The sequence below is a fragment of the Thamnophis elegans genome, chromosome 15 (genome assembly GCF_009769535.1).
Source record: "Thamnophis elegans isolate rThaEle1 chromosome 15, rThaEle1.pri, whole genome shotgun sequence".
Classification (NCBI taxonomy): domain Eukaryota; kingdom Metazoa; phylum Chordata; class Lepidosauria; order Squamata; family Colubridae; genus Thamnophis; species Thamnophis elegans.
Window position 1 is genome coordinate 14,044,386 of NC_045555.1, and position 19,804 is coordinate 14,064,189.

At 41.9% G+C, this 19,804-nt stretch overlaps 1 protein-coding gene across 1 annotated transcript in view; it reads right to left on the reverse strand.

The window, feature by feature from the left end:
• The window catches only part of LOC116518633 (hexokinase-1-like), a 35,066-nt gene extending 16,100 nt beyond the window's left edge, over positions 1 to 18,966 (reverse strand). The window contains exons 1-2 of the mRNA XM_032232151.1: positions 18,473 to 18,966; positions 5,364 to 5,526 (exon numbers count right to left, since the gene is read on the reverse strand). Of these exons, the coding sequence (XP_032088042.1) occupies positions 5,364 to 5,526; positions 18,473 to 18,535 (226 nt within the window). The 5' untranslated portion in view covers positions 18,536 to 18,966. The remainder of the gene's footprint in view (positions 1 to 5,363; positions 5,527 to 18,472) is intronic.
• Positions 18,967 to 19,804: the final 838 nt, after the last annotated feature.

Below are 19,804 nucleotides of genomic sequence, written 5' to 3' on the forward strand. Positions count from 1 at the left end.
TTACAACTGCAGTGATTCGCTTAAAAGCCATGGCAAGGAAGATCGTAAAATGGGGGGAAATTCCCTTAACAAATGTCTCACTTAGCAACAGAAATACTGGTCTGAATGGTGGTTGTAAGTCTACCTGTAAAATCATTGAAACTATTTCCCTGCAAAAAAGGGAATTTTACTACTTTAATACATCTTGTCCCAAAGAAGACCTTAATTCAAAAATCCCTCACCCCGACCTGCTATGTGACTGAAACTAAGCAAATTGCCAAAAATAGACCTGAAAGATTCCAAGTAATTCCTTCCTCCCAGAGGAAACTATTATTTATGCAGCGACAATCTCAGTCTGCCAAAAACTGTTTTATATAGCTTTTAAACAGACAAGATTAGGGAGTTGATATATAGACTCAAAGCATGTGCCACCATGATATGGCTTGAACATCAACCAGACCAGCTAATTTTCCCTGTCCTATAGTCTGTAAAAATGTGGTAAGAATTCTGGGTTTGGATTGCCTTGTAGGCAGCATTGGTGAGCAGCAGAAGAATGAAGGGCATTACACTCCATCACTCGCAGGTCCTCTTCCAATAATCAAATTGTAATTGAAGAGACTTCTCACACTTCTAAGAGGACCTCATCCTGCTTCCCAGCAAGGAGGGGCTGTCTAATCCGTGGCACGACAAAACCGCGCTCCACTAAAGCGCGCCCGATTAAACCGCGTCGCTGACGTCATCAGCAGGGTGACAACAGCGACCGCGGAGAAAAAAGGGTGCTTTAAATAGCGCTTTAAAAGCAAGCCGATTCAAGTTAAGATAAGGGTTAGGTTTAGGGTTAGGTTTAGGGTTAGGTTAAGGGTTAGGGTTAGTTTAGGTTAAGGGTTAGGTTAAGGGTTAGGTTTAGGATTAGGTTTAGGGGGGTTAGATTTAGGTTTAGGGGTTAATTTTAGCTTTAGCGTTCACAGCGTGCTTTTTTTTCTTCCGCGCTGTTGTCGCGCTGTGATGACGTCAGCTACGTGGTTTCATCGAGCGCGCTTTAGTCGAACGCTGTTTTGTGGTGGAACCGTCTAATCAGGCCTTATTTAAATCTTCCTGCTGTCAGACCTGGAAGCCATCTTTTACATTGGGCCTTCAGGCCTGCCACATTTTCTACTCTGGGAAACTGGGAAGGGGGCATATGGGCGAGATATAGTCAAAATATCATTCTTTTCTCAGAGAGTCAAGGACACCTTGCCCTGCAGCTACGAGGGTGTGACTGGGAGGCACCTCCAGCGTGGACGGTGCCTGACTGGACCATGTGACGGATATGTGAGTGCTGGGCAGGGACTTCGACTTTCTTTTGGGTGGGGAAAACCTGGAAGCTTTCAGATTTGGGTTTTCCCAGATGTGCCAATATGACATCTCTCATAAAATGGAACTTTGAGGAATTTCAAGTCTTGGAGTCTTCTGACTTTGGGGGTGTTTCTTGGAACCCTGACACTTGCCTAAATCTAGAAAAGACCCTCTATATATTAGTGTCAAAATACGCAGAATGCCACAACTATTAGTATCTCCAAAACATCTGAACCACCCACATAATAGGTTAAGGTTGTGTATATCCTTCAAAAGAGATGTTCTGAAAAGACAGTAGTGAGATTTGTTCATCATTAAAGCAATCACCGTTTTTTTCCAGGCTCACACAAGTGCTTCAAAAGCTTCTCTCTTTGGATATCGTCACCTACAGAGAGAGCAGGGAATAGCTTCTAAAGCAACCAGGTGAACTTGGAAAAAAGAGGAGTCTGCTTTAATGATTCAAGAATAGACGTTTCATATGTACCCCACTGCATTTAAATTAGCTTTTTCGAAGCATGTGGACATTCTCACAGATGCATGCCACCTGAGATATAAAATCTGTAAGCAGCTCGCCAATCTTTATTCTGTGACCTTCAGAAACCCTTGTGACATTGTAGTTCCTGCTACTTTCAACAGGAAACAGAAAACTACACAGCCTGACCTGGAAAATGATTTATTATGCCTTGCCCAGTTTTCAACCAAGTCCTATCTTACCCTCATTTCACAGCAAGCCTGACTTACAAACATAATTTGCATGCACTCACTTAAATAAGACACCTCAAGATGTAAGATGCACCCAAACAGGCAGCTAAGCATGGTCAATGTTCATCTCAGATTTTGTTTTCCTATCTCCTAGTGCAGGGTGTTAAACTCAAGGCCCACGGGCCAGATGCGGCCCTCTGGGTGCTTAAATATCACCTGCAGGGCCGGCCTAGAAATAGGGAAGGATTTGGCCTGCGGTGCCTCTGGCAGCCAAAATAGGGCACGGAGGGCCTCCTGTGACTCCCTGTGCCCCGTTTTCGACCTGGACGGCTTCCTGCTGCATTTGTCGAAAATGGGACATGCCCCACCGCACACTTTTGGCCAGCAAAGTGCTGCAGGAGGCCATCAAGGCCGAAAATGGGACACGCCCCATACCATTCCCCCCCCCCCCAGCCAGCCCACGTAGGAGAACTACAATGCTGATACAGCCCTTGAAGAAATCCAGTTTGACACCCCTGGCCTAGTGCAAAATTATTTATTTATTTATTTATTTATTTATTAAATATATTTATATGCCGCCCAATCCCGAAAGACTCCGGGCGGCTTACAAAAAATATAAGGAAAAAAAAACACATAACAATAAAAGAGAACAATTTAAAAACAACAAACACCCTCATACATTCATTCTAGTCGGGGCTGGACCTCAACAGTGAGGTCAACAGCCCCAGGCCTGTCGGAATAGCCACGTTTTTACAGATTTCCTGAAGGCCATGAGAGTGGGTATGGTCCGGATTACCGGGGGTAGCTGGTTCCAGAGAGTCGGAGCAGCCACAGAGAAGGCTCTCCTCTGAGGGCCCGCCAGCTGACACTGTTTGGCTGACGGCATCTGAAGGAGGCCCAATCTGTGGGATCTTACTGGCCGCTGGGAGGTATGTGGCAGCAGGCGGTCTCGAAGGTATCCTGGCCCTAAGCCACTCAATTTATTTACAGTCCAATCTATTGTGCAAATCCAGAAAGTGGGGTCATTCAGTAGAGTAGTTAATTGTGCTGTTCAACCCCCAGCCATGCTGAAGGAGGTGTGCAAAATCTGAGAGCCAACAAGGAATTCGTGTAACGCAACAACGTGCCATCTATTTGGGAGTGTTGAAGCCAAGCACTCTCTCAATTCAACAAGGAATGTGAAGCATGTCTTTCCAAGCAATAACACAATGTTTGTTGGATCAGCATCCCCAAGCTGAACACACCAATGGTCACAGGGAGAGCGAATGATGTCACATGAGTTGTGACATCATCATACAAATCGCAACTGATGAAAATTGTACAACATGCCTCATTTCTGTGATGCCATAACATATGTGACATCACCACAATTCTTCCAGATGCCAACGCATCGTATTGCACTTCTGGAGATCAAACGATGTGAAATGATACTGTCGGGGACAAGTACTTCACCTTATGCCAAGTGCGCAAATAGACTTTTATCACTGTAGCCCATTGATTGCTTAAAAACAAGCCATTATCACAAAATAAGACCTCAAAGATAAACAGTGGAACAGATAGTGCCTTTTCCTTTCAGCAAATGCAAACAAGTCTCAGTACAATTTAAACAAACGGGGATTCTGCAATAGCTAGTAAATTATCCTGCAGCCTGAAAAGAGAAATCAGATGCTCAGTCAGCAAAACACTTGAAAGGACATTCTGATGTAAAAGCAAATCATGATCAGGTGTTAATGAATTAATTCATATGATCTGCATGGGAGGTTATGACCGGAAATTTGTTTTCCTCCTCATTGTATGCACAATGATTTAATACAAAATGCATCTCAGAAGTGAGAGTTTACATCATGTGATAAGAAAAGTAAGCAGAGGAAAGGTGCTAAAACTACAGATTGTTTATGCACATGATTATCAATTAATGACCGATATACTCACAAATATCTCGTAAAAGCCATACACAATGTGTGATCATCCTGTCATCATGCAAATGATACAATTCATGACATGAATGACGTCATATCAAATGTGACATTCTTTGCGCCTGTGAATGAATACGCTGTAATGCTTCAACCTTACTACTACATTCTATATTTATGATTAATGTATGTTATTTATCCTAGCTTCCTCCAATCTGATTCTCTTCAAATATTCTGGACTATTCTTGGAGAATGAATCCATCACTCCAAATTAGCACTCCATCACTAATTTTACAAGAGGATATACCAGATTGGGTAAAACTACTGTATTTCAGGGAGACAAAATCCATCACATATTCTATAGAAGTGTTAGTAATTTCTTCTCCCAGGACTTCCTATCTATACCTGTGCTTTTAATTTTAATTTTAGTAATAATAACAAAAGCATTTCTGTACACATTTCTGTACTGGGTTGGGCTACCACCGGTGCCGACATGAGGGACATCAAGCAGGCCACGCCCACTATGGCCACACATACACCACAGCCCCCCCCCCCCGAGGTCAAACATAACCCTAATGCAGCACTCAATGAAATCGAGTTTGACACCACTGTTCTACAGGTAGACAGCCACAATTGGCACAGAATTTGAGCTAAGCAAGATAGTTGCTATGCCTATTTTGTTACCTTTTTGCCATGATTGTTAAGTGAATCACTGTTGTTGTTAAGTGAATAATGTGGTGGTTAAGTGAAACATGCAGTCATTAAGTGAATCTAGCTTCCCCCATTGACTTTGTTTTCTCAGAAGCTGGCTGGGAAGGTTGCAGCATGATCCCAGGATGCTGAAGCTATTGTCAATACGTGCACGTTACTAAGCACTTGAATTCTGACCATGTGTCCCCGAGGACGTGGCAACGGTCGTTAAGTGTGAGGACCAGTCATAAATCATTTTTGACGGTGATTCTGTAACTTCAAATGGCCACTAAAGAAATAGTTGTAATTTATGTTTTGGTAAATAACATTTTCTGTTAGATTGGAAAGTTTTTTTTTTATTGTGCAATTAGGATTACACTTTTTTTTTCTTATAATTTTATTCGCATTAGGCTCACTATGGCCACAAGTGGAATCATCAGATCTCACTATATTGGAAAGAAGAATACTGGATTAGTTTTAAGAAACCATCTTCATTAACAATTTTAGCAGCACATCACAAGAGATACCATTTCCCTGAAAATAAGACCTTCCCGGATAATAAGGCCAATAGGGCTTTTGAGCGTATGCGCTAAAATAAGCCCGAAAATAAGCCCTTCCCAAAAATATTGCAACACAGCAGCAGCCATGAGGCAACCACACTCACTGCCTCCTGCACCTCAAAAATAATAAGACCTCCATGAAAATAAGGCCAAACCTATTTAGGGGAAACACAGCAATTCTTACCTGAGCCGTCGGGAATTGATCTTACGAAGGTTGGCAGCATCTTTACACTGGCCGTTGGGTTAAAATCCCTAGAGAGGCCATTCTTCATTTCACTCCTAAAGCGACCCATAATATCCAGCAAAGTTTCATCCGACAGCCGCATGGCATATAGATATTTATCAATCTGTACAGGAGGCAGAGAGAAACACAGAAGATTCAAATATTGTGTGATTTTGTTTCTGAACATAAAGTTGCTTAATCTTTTTAAAATGCTGAAGTATGGCATGCTGTAGACAAAATCCTTACAGCAGTTAATATTCTCTACAAATCTCCAATACCATCAATGAAACACTTATGCTCTACCCCAGGAAAATAAACATAAATATACAAACAAGGCCTTGAATTTGGGAAATTCCTGAGCTGAGAAGCAGCAGCTCATTCTCTTTGTAATATAGTTCTATCCCCGTGATGGCGAACCTGTGGCACATTCCACAGGTGGCACACAGAGCCCTCTCTGCGGGCATGCGAGGTGTCGCCCCAGCTCCCCTCCACCGCACATGCACAAGTGCCTCCCACCAGTTAACTGGTTTTCGTGCACATGCACGGAGAAGTGGGGGCTATGCGGTGGGTCACGCACGCATGCATGCACAGGGGCATGGGGAGCATGGCAGGGGGATTGCACACGCATGTGCAGGGCGGGGAACGCAGGGGGCTCACACACAGATTGCATTATGGGTGCGCATGTGCTTTCAGCACACAATGACAAAAGGTTTAGCATCACTGATCTATCCTAATGATAGAGAATGACAAAACAGGGAGGTTCTCAGCTGAATGTAAACAAAAGATATTTCTGTATTGGTTCTAAGAAGTTCAGATTTCACTATCCACACCACCTTAAACTCAGTCCAGAAAACAAAAAGTAGGCCAAAATCATACATGACCCCCAATCAGAAGACAAAACTGAACACAATGATCTAGCTGAAATTTCTTTACAGACATTTCAGAGAGTAAAGCCAGATCAGGAGGGATCAGATACCAGTGTGGGAAGAAAAATCCAGTCCATGTCCAATCCAGGAGGAAATCACTGGAAATAAAATGGAGGCTGGCTACAAAGAAAGAAGGCGTCTGTTTATTTGGTTTTCCAGAAATTTCAGTGACAGCAGCGTGTTTCTTGCGTGGCTGACAAAATGGCTGAGTGAGTGGATGGATCTTTATAGGGTTCTGGGGTTTTGTGATTGAGATGCTCCAGGGGTTTGGGAAATGTAGTGAGCCTTGTGTCTTTTGCTATTCTAATGGTGGTAGGTAAATCCTATTATGTCCTAAAGATCATGTCCTGTCCTAAGAATTTGGGTGGGAGAATGTAAATGCTTAATCCCATCATCTCCTGCGTGGGGCAGCTGTGGCTGAAGATGGTTTGTTTGTGAATAGACTGGCCTAGGTTTCTGTAAATGGAATATTGGATGGAATAATCCAGTTTTCTCAACAGATACAAAAGTATCTCATTCATAAAAAGTAATTGTGTTTTCCTGATAATGGAGAGAAGTGAATGATTTTACCCTAAGAAAGCCTTCTTTCTGGGGGAGAGGAGGGTGTTGTTTGTGAGCAAACTCAATTTTACAACCTTTTTACAATGGTTAAGAAACAAATCACCACAGTTGTAAAATGAATTAAATAGTTGATAAGCAAATGCATTCTTCCAAATGGGCATTTTTTTGCTGGAAACCAGCAAAAAAATCCATAGGAAACCGGCAACAAAAATAGAAATCATTGTGATTGTGGGAGGCTGCAATCCCTATAAATGTGAACTGTTTGTCAAGCATCTGAAATTAGATCATAGGGAGGAAAGAGTTGTAACTCCAAGAACAGGTTAGAAGTAACTTTTTAAAGTCTGCCATAAGTATAGTCATAAGTTGGAACTCGCTTTCGAAGTACATACATCACCATATCTCTCAATTCTTGTTGGAAACATTAATCTAACCTTTCCCATAACAAATATATAAGGAATAGCTGTTTCCTGGGCAATGGACAAGTGTGAGAATATTATCTCCTACGGCCATGCGTAGAGTTGTCCTGATTCATAGAGAGATTTGGAATTATAAATCACACGATGAGAAGCAGTTCCTGCTAAATGATTTACACTTAATTCCTAGCAAGCATTTTGGACTTCAACTCACATCAATCTCATGTGGCAAGACAGATGACAAGGTTGGGCAGAGTATAGGATGACCCAAAATATCTGAAGGGAACCCAATGGCACATCTTTCATACATATTATTAAGCAAGTTAAAAGTAATAAAAGGTAGCATTCTCTGTAATCCAAGAGTTAGAAATGGAGAAAGCCCCATTAACACTATTTGCTATTAATACACTAATTCTCTGAAACGCAGTAATTCTAGATTCGGTTTTAATCTTGACAAATCGTATTAATGATTCAGTCTTCTGTAACTTTTTTAATCAATCTAATGGTTTCAGCCAACATTTATCAGCCTTTTAAAAAACTTTCTTCTGTCCATGATCATGATCCAAAGGAACAAAATTGGTCCTCATGTTGCATCTTCCAAAGACCATGGAATTGCTCTCCTTAACTGTTTAGCTAAACCAGGGATCAGCAACCTGTGGCTCTAGAGCCGCATGTGGCTCTTTCTTCCCTCTGCTGTGGCTCCTTGTCGCCAGTCAGCTCCACAATTGATAGGGCTTTCAGTTAGGACAGATAGAAGAAAAAGAATGCCGTGCTAGGAGAAGACTCTATGGTGGGAGAACCAGACTTCGGCAGGGGGAAAAGCATGCCACGCTAGGAGGAGACTCTATGGTGGGGGAACTGGACCTCGGGTTGGCTCCAGAATTGAACAGGGAGCTTCTGGTTAGGACCTTTGTGGCTCTTTGAGTCACAAGGTTTAAGGTTGTTGACTCCTGAGTAAAAACTACTAACTCTAACCAGTATTTCAAACAATAAAAATCCACGTGGATGAAAAAAAGTTCTTTCATACGAAAGAACTTTATTCCCCTACCAACTTTCTACAAACAATACCATATTTTAGAAATCTCATGCCACGCGTTGTTCAGTCTAATGTTCCCACCCAAATTTTGCTTTTGAAATGCCCATGTTTTTATTTAAACATTTACTTTGTAGTACTTTCGCCCATAGATTCCAGATGCTTAATCTGCCATTAGACTATCAAATCAAATACAGACCCACCTTAAGCAGGTTCTCTCTTCAAGCGCTTTCAGGCCCATGACATACATAGCAAACAGCAAATCAATAAAAGCAGAACTAAAATCAAGAGTTATATAACTTTCTTTGAAAATGTAAATGAGTTGAAAACGGAAACCTGGTGGAGAAGAAATTGAGAACACTCACAGAGAAGTCCCTATCTTCAATATAGGGAAGAGTTCTCTAAAATGTACTCCAGCAAGAGGATAAGGTAGCTCTTGAGAAACTGAAGTTATCATTTGCAATAATTAATATTATTCAGAAAATGGACCAGGCGTCAGAGTATCTATTCTAAATCTGGGTACAAAGATTTGGAGGGAGCAGTAGGAAAGCAAAGTCAAAAAATATTTTTCCATACTTGCTCAACTAATTTGCAGTATAAAGGTAAAGGTTCCCCTCGCACATATGTGCTACTCATATGTGACTCTAGGGGAGGGTGCTCATCTTCATTTCAAAGCCAAAGAGCCAAAGATGTCCGAAGATGTCTCCGTGATCATGTGACTGACATGACTAAACGCACAGAATGCTGTTACCTTCCCACCAAAGGTGGTCCCTATTTTTCTACTTGCATTTTTAAATGCTTTCGGGTTGCTAGGTTGGCAGAAGCTGGGACAAATAACAGGAGCTCGCTAGGGATTCGAACCACCGACCTTTCTGATTGTCCTCAGCGTCTTAGCCACTGAGGCACCGCGTCCCTCTAATTTGTCTTATGCTTCCCTACAATCCTATTTGTGTTAAGCTGATATGAATTCCCTTGGGGGTTGGGGAATTCTGGAAGCTGAAGTCCATTCATCTGAAGGCGGCTACAGAAGAGAAACAAGGGGATAAGTCGTTGCTTTGAAGGCATTAGCAAAATGATTTTCATTACAATCCATGCAGAGATCAAGATGCAAAAGCCCACTAAGGGAATTGCACTTTAGCAGGATTACCTGCCTTCAGAGAAAAGATTGTGCTATCACTGCACTGTACCCCAAATGCAGCACCTGGCATCACTCCCAGAAAGGACTAGAGGCCATCTGCCGACAGAGGAGGTTTCTTAAGCTAACTAGACCCATGCCTTTAATAGTGATGTCATTCACAATGGATCAATCTAAATAAATCTGTCCAAGAATGTGTTTTGGAAAGAGAACACAAGGGATGGCACACAGACTCTTAGTTATTGTAAGTTAAAGTCAAAAGATCCTACCAGGTTCCTGAGTTCACAAGGGAAGAATTTTGTTCATTGTTCACCACAAATACATACAAGGGATTTCCCTGCTGTAATTTATCTGGGACAGAATTGAAAGCATTATGCAACTTTTTGCACAACCAGCCCAGTTTTAATCTTGAGGAATGCAACATTACAGAAGCATCTGTGGAAGCACATTTTACAGGGCAGCAGGCTTGGCATTTTGCAATTATCAGCATTAACTGCATCATCTTAGACCAAAATTCACCTGTCACCAAATTCATTCCAACTACTGTTAGAACTGTTAAAACTGTAGAACTGAAGCTTCAAACAGGGGAAGAGGCACAATTTAAAAATATGTTTTTCTTCTTTTTCTCCTTTCCTGGATTTGTTATCCCTTAATGAAGACTTCTTAGGAACCTGAAAGCTTAGATACTATTAAATTAACAATTTGTTAACTTCATAAAAGAACTGCCTTCCTGTGGATTCTTTTTTTTTATGATCCACACATCTGTTTTTGCTTTTTATTCCTTACATTAAACTTTAAAGCCTATTTACGTAGGCTGTCAGCTGATTGCAGCTTACCTATTATTACATTACATCAACAAAGATTAAAATCCTGGAATCTAAGCTTGTAGCCACTGATTTGTATTGCAACAGTGGAATCAAATCAAAATGTAACTGCAATTAACTTTCTTTGCTGCAGGAAAAATAATTCATGTATTTCCAATATAATAGACACTCAATGTTTGGAATGCCACTTTTTAGAATTTATTGTAGGAATCTATTTGGCTCACTATCTCATACCCCAAAATATCACCTTGCCAAATGTTTTATATTTGGTTTGAAATACTCCTCTACCAAAGGGAATGCATTTTTTTCCTTCTGCTCACAGTGAACACCAAGCATACAATCTAATTGTCAAATGGCTCTCTTTTAATCCAATTAGGAGCCACAAACTAATAAATAAATGGTACTTGTTTTAAAATGAAGGCATCTCCATAACTAAATCATGACAACTGAGAATGCACCCAAAGTAGAAAAAACCTTGACTTTTGTTTTTAATGAAATGGCATATTTTTCTTTTAATAATTCAGCCATGCCACTGGGATGGTATTAGGGTCTCCTCTTGAACAGGGGTTTGGCTTAGAAGACCTCCAAGATCCCTTCCAACTTTGTTATTCCCTTATTCTAAATTGTTGGACATCAATTGCACCAGTTCAAGCAGGACAGAAAAAATCTTAGATATTCTACCCTGTTTCCTGAAAATAAGACCCCCAGATAATAAGCTCAATCGGGCTTTTGAGCGCATGTGCTAAAATAAGTCCTCCCTGAAAATATTGCAACATAGCAGCAGCCATGAGGTGACCACGCTCACCGCCTCCTGCACCTTCAAAATAATAAGACCTCCCTGAAAATAAGGCCAAGTGCTTATTTCGGGGGTCAAAAGAAAACAAGACCCTGTCCTATTTCCGGAGAAATATAGTAGGAATTTGAATTTGAGAAGCAGAAAGGTTTTTGTTTGGTGTTCGATATGAGATTTTAGCAACTTTCATAAATTTAAATTGTCCAGAGCAAATTTTGAAGATTGATGGGAAATTTCAAACTTAAGAACACTGAGAAGGCAAGGAGAAATAAGAGGAAAAAGATATCCAGGTTTGCAATATTGTCAACTATTTCCAACATTTGATGCAAACAATTACTATAAACAATCTATAAACTATTGGAAAGTGTTGTTCTTTAGAAAAAAAAACCAAGGCTATGGCAAACTTTCTTCCATATTGTTGCCAAGAAAACAAGGATGTTCATAATATGAGTGGGAATTGAGCTCAACTCCAGAGAGATTACATTTGCCACATAAATAGCCAACAGAATCATTGGGTACAGCTTTCCTGAAAAAGACATTTGGTCATTTGGAGTTTAAGTTAAGTACCTTGTTACACAGCTAACTAAAATTAGAGACAGCTGTATGATTCATTTGTCTTTATTTTGCCATAGGAACTTTACTGGCCTTACCTCCGGTACAGGTGAAACCACCAGATAAGGCAGTGACTTGGCTATTTGTATTTCAGACAAAAAGTGCTGGAAGTCCATTGTGTTATCAGCTTACAGTGTTTCTACCATCCCTAAATGCAGGGAGAAATGGAACACTAACTTGCATCAGTTTGTTGAAAGAAATGTCCTTCTGGGTTCAGCTCCAAGTGGGGAAGAAGGCACTGGAGACATGGAGGCTGCTTGGAAAGATGGTTTCCTGTTGGACAGGGCCACATGGCTTGAGCCCTGACCAGAAAAGGTGATCACATGTTTCAATGTAGGTGAAGAAGAAGAGAGAAGGCTGAGGAAGGGGCTTGCTAGGCTTTTATACCCTGTTTAGTCCCACCTCTCTGTTTCCTGTTCCTGTGTAAGAAATGTATTCTGATTGGGTGTCAGACTCCCATGGTGCCATGCAGGGGGCTACTCTCTAGGCTGTGATGAGTTCTCAGTTGCCTTGTGGTCAGTTGAGTAATATCCCTTCCCCCTACAGCTGCAGTGAGGAGAAGTCTTTATTATGTAAAGTGGGCTAGCCTGGCCATCTTAATGGCCCATTAGCTGGGGATGGGCTGAAAGCTATAGGCAACTATTCTGTCTTTTGAAACATGTTTCTTTTCACATCCAGAGAAATATTCTGCCTTTTTAATATTTCCTAGGATATTTCATTTTTCTGGCAGAGGGCTGGATGATAACTTCCTACAAGTTAAAGCCAAAACTAACCCATATGATTGTTGTTGTGCATTGATTCAGGAATTTCTAAATATAATCAGTTTGAAGAAATGTTTGCTTTGCAAAGGCACTTATTTTTGCTCCAACTTGGAAGAGTTTATTAGCACAATTAAAATTCAAATAATTGTCCGGGTGGGCCTAGTTCTCACAGTTCTCTCACAGAGTTTTCACAAAGAAGAATCATGAAAATGTAAGATTCTTTTTACATCAACTCTTAATTAAATCAAGGGCATATCCTTAAATCAAGGGCATATCTAGGATAATTTTATTTATTTGAATGCCACATCCATTGCCGAAAATCTTCTACATAGTAGAATGAGTTCAAAATAAATTTTATCTTACATTATTTTGTGGTGTCAAATACACAGGGTTAAACTTCAAAAGTTAAGGACAGGAGGTGTACACAAGCAAGAATTGACCTAAGGAAACACAGTTGGGATACACAAGATCAATGTAAGGAACAAATTCAGTATTCTTAACTTATGTTAAAAAAAAAAAAAAAAAAAGAGCCCAAGAGCTTGGGGAAATATAAAAGACATCATTAAAACTGAAGTGGGAAAATGTTCCACAAATTTCAAAGAAGAAAAGATGAAAGTCTTATAGAACAAGCTATCTTGATAGCCAAAGATAAGAGATAAAAAGCTTTGGGCAACAAGAAGAATTTATGAGGACTGAATCCAAACTGGTTTAACTCCAGGCAAAAAACCGTATCAACCAACTTGCTTAGTAAATTCAGTTAACGACTTTTAAAAAATGTGTTGGAGGAATAAAAAGGAGTTTAATCCTAGGAGAGCAGGCAACAACAGACAAGATCATAAAGGAGAGGACATTTCGGGGGGGAGGGGGAACCAATATAATTAAAGCAATGGTTTTCCCCTGATAAGCTACGTAAAGAAGAACAAGAGAAGGCGGACAGAACAAATTATGGATCTGAAGATGGGTATTAAAGTACCATGGACTACAAGAATCTATCCTGGAACAAATAAAGGTTGTCTGTTCCCTACAGATGATGATGAACAAGCAAAAACTCATATAAGGTCACCATGTGATTATAAGCAGATGATGGACTAGAAAAAAATAGTTCTTGGGCAAGGTGAAGAAACACAGAAGGGGAAGACAATCTATAATTAAATACACTAAAGCTATTTAGTCTATTAAAGCTAGTCTATATACTTTGGCTATCTAATGAGAAGGAAGGACTCACTGGAGAAGAGCCTAATGTCGGGAAAGATGGAGGGCAAAAGAAGGGGACAGCAGAGAAGGAGGTGGCTGGATGGAGTCACTGAAGCAGTCAGAGTTAGCTTAAATGGACTCCAGAGGATGGTAGGGGACAGGCCTGGAGGAACGTTGTCCATGGTGTTGAGATGGGTCCCACATGACTTTGCAATTAACAACAACAAAAGCTAAGGTCACAGTATGTGTTATAGGTAGTGGTCAACTTACAATCATATGTTTACCGACAGTTCGTAATTACAACGGCACTGAAAAAAGTGACTTATGACTAATTTTCACACCTATGACCACTGCAGCATTCCTATGGGATCAAAAAAATGGGGCAAAACTCACTTAACAACTGCTTTGCTTAGCACTGAAAACTTTGGGCTCAATGATGGTTGTAAGTCGAGGACTACCTATATCTTATTGCTCCATAGTTTGCCCCATATACTTTATTGCTTTGGCTATATGGTCAGATGGGCTTAACACAGAATAGCTATACATATGCTCTTTGTTTATTTTCTTGTCTGAAGAAGCTATCTGGAGAACTCCAAAAACGTACATGTGTGTGTAACATAAAACCAATGACTTGCATTGGTGTAAACTTTGTTTATTCACAGGACCCAACTGAACAGCATTTTCTAGTTGTGCTTAACAATCCACATCCACATTCTGAAATATCAGTTGGCCATCCAAATGCATGAAAGTGTCAGTACCGAAATTCATACAGAAATTGAAATTCAATTTGGCCCATCACTTTGCAAACATTACAACTTTTGAAAATACAAGATTAGAACAGGGAAACATTATGACTCTATAGTCTACCATCTATTGACTCTACACGGCACTGCCAAGTTATAAGGCAATCTTGGGTCAAACTGTAGGTTGCGTCTTGATCCAGTTCAGCTGCCACGTGAAACATGAACACACCAAAGTATTTGGAGAGTATCAAACTGCTGGGATGTTCCAGCCCTTTCAATCTCCCCAAGATGGACAGCAAGGCGAATCTTCAGCTGTCATCTGGAAAAGAAAGCTGTACCCGAAAACCCTCAACCATCCAAAAGAGAATCACTATTTATTTACCCTAAATAAAACCTGGACATCTGAGTCTGATGAGATTCCAACAAAAATGGAAGAATGCTGCATCTACTGCTACTATCTGGGATTGCCCAAACAGTTGAAGCACTCAAGAAGGTATTTACCAATTTCTAACATCTTCGGTCAGGATGGGATGGAATGGGATAGCTTGGAAGTCTTCTATTCCAGCCCCCAGGCCCCTCCCCAAGGAGGAGAACCTATATTATTTCAGCTAAGTAATTATCCAGTGATGAAGTGCCCACATTCCTTAAGGCAAGCTGTTCCACTGGTTAATTATCCTCACTGCTAGGAAGTTTCTCTTTAATGACAAAGTGGAATTTACTACAGGCCAGCTACAACTTGTACATGCTCAATGTAGATCTTGTAAAAGTTTTTAAGTCCTTGTTTCACTTAGGAGTTTTACAGGAAGAATGTTGTGATTGAGGAATTGAAAATAGAGGCAACAATTTTAAAGCAAGAGTTAACTATTTTGTTAACAATTACTTATTTGGCAGGATATGAACAATCCTTCCATCTACAATGGGACCATGGCTAGCAACTGTCAGAATTTAAGCAAATCTTAGTGCTCGAAAAATTGTTTCTTTCCATGTTATTTAGAGCGCCAAAGAATTGAGGCCTTAACTATGAAGCCAGAGAAGACTCCTGCGAGTCCCTTGGACTGCAAGATGATCCAACCAGTCAGTCCTAGAAGAGATCAACCCTGACTGCTCTTTAGAAGGCCAGATCCTGAAGAGGAAACTCTTTGGCCACCTAATGAGAAGGAAGGACTCACTGGAGAAGAGCCTAATGCTGGGAACAATTGAGGGCCAAAGAAGAATTGGGTGACAGAGAATGAGGTGGCTAAATTGAGTCACTGAAGCAGTCAGTGTGAGCTTAAATGGACTCCAGAGAATGATAGAAGACAGAAAGGCCTGGAGGAATGTTGTCCATGGGGTCACGTTGGGTCAGACATGACTTCGCAACTAACAACAACAAAATATTTTTTGAATCAATTTGTGTCCCACCTCTATCTTATCTGGGCTCCTCTATGACTGCCTAATTCAAGTGGCTTTTATTATATTTGCTGAAAACCTCAATGTTCTCATTTGTCTGCATTTTAATCAACCACATAATTCTGTGCAAGATAAAAAAAAATCACGTAGGAAGAATAATCCATCTGGTTCATTTCCAAGCTGGGAGAAAGGCACTGGAAAATTTATTGATGAGCAGAACCCCAGCCTGCAGTTCTGGGACAGCTGACAAATTAGCTTGATCAGTGCAAGGATTTTTATACAATTTCTGAAATGCTGCAAGGATCTTGCAATGTAGTGAACCTGATGTCTTTTGTTATTCTAATGGCAGTGGGTTAATCTTATTATGTCCTAAAAGGTCATGTCCTGTCCTTAAAGATCTGGGTGGGGGAAGAATGTAAATTTTAATCCCATGTCCAGAGATTTCTTAATGGGTCCAACATTACCATCTCTAAAGATTTCTGCTGGAGGCTGTTTTACAATACAGGAAATTGGGGCTGCTTTCTGCCTCTAAGAGCATGTTTCTCCATTTCTCCTTTGGGGAAATATAATACTCTGCGTCTTTTAATATTTCCCAAAATATTTTATTCTACTAAAGGGGGGGGGTCCCGTAATGTTATAAATAGCAAATTCTTATTCTTATGAAGAATTCTGGAACATTAAAGGGTTGTCTCAACATCAACTATCAAAATTGGACTTGCTTTCATCTTTCTTTGTTTCAATGGAGTTCACTATGTTGTTAATTTCTGTCTAAACACAAATATTAAGTTTGAAAATCATAATCTATGGCTTAGCACTGACATATAAATGACTCACTCTAAGGTATTCAAAAAGCCATGATCAAAACAAACAAACCATAGCTTAGTATAATGTATTATGGTAGAGGAGAGGATGGTAGAGGACAGGAAGGCCTGGAGGAACATTGTCCTTGGGTCCTTGACACAACTTCGCAACTAACAACAATTAGCCCAACTTTTCTCTTTCTCACACATTCTTTCCAATAATCTTTGTAGGAAGACAGATGATTTATTTCAAAGTAATATACTTTACTATTTTATTGTTACTACTTTTTCAGTATTATTGCTTTTTTAAAGTTTAAAGTTTTCAATTCAAAACAGCTAAAGTATTATTTGACCTATTATTTTAGTACCAATACCAATTATTTTTCTCATTGTACTAAGAGGAGATATGTTCATTCTCCTACAAAAAAAATCCACCAATATTTTATCACCTCAGATGAAATCATTGTTTCTGCATATTCAGAGTTAGCTTCACTTACTTTATTTTAAAGTCTTGGCTTTGTTTTTGCAGATTTGTGAGATAGCAGGGGCAGAAACATGAAAAAGGTGATATAGGTATTTTAAATAAAGCAAAAAATGGAATCCAAACGAATCTGGTAGTTTCTTTTTTAACTAGCAAGTTTTATTAAGGTCATAACCTTCATCTGACTGCTTCCATACAATCTCCTCCTACAAAGGAAACCAGGGAAGAAGACATTACGGTACAATGTACAAATACACGCAGAACAGAGTAGCTCCCCACGCTGGCCATAAACGATTTCCTCTGTTGCTGCCACTGCTGTCTGTGTATATCTTTCCTTGTTGCAAGAACTACACATTACCATTTAGAGGGGGGAAATCTTAAGACCTCCAAAGTAGGTCTCAAAATCTCCGATTAAAATCCATTAAGAAGGTGATGGACACAAAACACATTCAATATCATCAGATGAGTCACCAGTAATGAATAAAACTTGCTTTGAGTTTACAGGCAATATTTTTTTGCAAAGTCACAATATAGCTCGGGATCCCTTCCTTTCTTAAGGAATCCTATAGCCTTTTCTTCCAATACAGAACTGCTCACCTTCCATTCCTAACAAAATAGTCATATGTCTGCAAATCCTGCACACTGAAAAAAGTAAAAATCAAAAATTTAAAAAAATGTAAAAAAAAAAAAAAAAGATTGGCCCTGCACCTGAACCGAAGCCCATCCTTCCTAAATATTTTGCAAATTTTAGGACTACAGTATTTTTAGTCCTGGGAGACAACTTCAGGTAATCATTACAGCTGCAGAAGATGTCTTACATTTTCCCCATTTTATTTTTGTATCAAAGGATCTCCCACCGGGCGTCACGTCACCGCCTGAGGTCGTTTTATTTCGGGGGTTTAGTGGGGGATTCCCCACTTAACCTCAAAATCATAAGGTGGTGACCAAAATTTAAGGCACGTGCCGGGCCACCCTTTGAGGGCGCCGCCGCCAAGTCTCGCTTCCCGGCTCGATATCGGAGGGGTTTCTCCTTAGGGTGGGCACTGAAACCAGCCGGGGGGCCCTGCCCACGCGTCGATTCTGCCCCCGAGGAGGCCACCTTAGGCCCTGAAATCCTCCGTCCCTCGTGGACTATCCTCTCGGCAAGTTCCGCCCTGAGCGGGGAGGGAACCATGACGGCGGCGTTACTCCGCCGCCGCTATGACACTACATCCCCGTTCAAGGGCACTGCAGCGGGCGGCTGCTTCGTCTTTCCGTTGGCGAGCCGGCCCCGAAAAGCGACGGAGGGAGCCCGTTTCCCCGCCAGGTGCAAACAACGGGCACGGCAGGTTGAGAGGGAGGGAAGCGTTTCCCACGCCAGGCCCCGCGGAGGTGCGCCCTGGCGCGACCCCCACGCGCGGCTTACCTTTTTGACCTGGTCATCCTTTAACTCGGTGAAGTAATAGGCCAGCAGCTGAGCGGCGATCATCCTGCAAACGGAGGGAGGGTTCCCAGGCGGCTTCGCCGGACAGCAACCCCGAGAGAAGGCGACCCCAAAGCTGGGCTGGTGGAGGATGAAGAAGGGAGGCGCGCCGCTTCTTGGCTCTCTTGACCACGAGGAGTGGGGGGAAAGAAAGACCCCAGCGGTCCCGTCCCTCAACCACGCCGGGGGATAATTAAAAAAAAAAAAAAGGATGCTCCTTTCTCTGCCTTCCCTCCACGCGAGAGTGACTAAGTGGAAAACCTGCCCCCTTCCTGCGCTGCCATTGGCTGAGCCGGGCGGGAGATGGCCAGGCAGGGCTGGCAAAGAAGGCTCGCCGGCTGGCGGACCCCCCGCCGCCTCGCCTTCTCTCGCCAGGAAGGGGAGGAGGGCCCTCCGGACGGCCAGCCCCGAAAAAGGGATCCCTTTCCCCCCGCACGTCCCCCACGTCCGCTTAGGCTTTTCCCCGAAGTGACTGGAGGTCTCGCATTCGAGCTCCCCGGGGAAGGGATTGGAGGCGTTTTCTCGCCTCGCCTCGCCTCTCTTGCGCCCTTCCCGCTCCGGAGGAAGCCAGGCCCGCGCGTAAAAACGCTCCTCCTTGGACTCGCCCTGAAGGAAGGCTGGTGGAAAAAACACACCCTGGTTTCTCGACCGTTGGACACAGCCGGCCGGGTGGGGGCGAGGGTGCTGTAATATGGGACGTCTTTGAAAAGGCGGGGGGGAAAGGTGCCAAAAGAGATCCTCCCCGACCCCGAGGAGATCTCTAAGGTGTCCTCTTGCAGAGAGAGAGAGAGGGCTTTGGGTGGGGACCCCTGGCGCGCGCTTTCGGTCCTTGGGGAGAACCAAGGGGACTCTGGGAGACGCCCTGGGAGCCTTGGAGGAAAGTCGGAGTAAAAAAAAAAATCTCAAACGTTGCCCGTGGATAATTAGCTAGCTGTGTAAAGATGCAGGCCTCTATCCACTCCCTGGATCCCATTTGCATCCCACCTTTTGAGGCACTTTCAGGCACAGATTTCAACCCACAAATGTTTTGATAAACCAAAAGAAGCATTTTGATCAACTCAAGGTCAACCACTCCAAAATTGCTGAAAATAGCGACTTCAGCAACAGAGTGGCCAATGCTTGAAATGTGGTGGGTTGCAGGCGGTATGCCCCGGTACCATTAAGTCTTCGGCACACAAGCGCATGGCACATACAACACCTGCCGGGACGCTCCAACGAGCAGCTGGAGCACTGCAGAGGCACCGCTGGACGGTAAGACCCATGCACATGCCACGC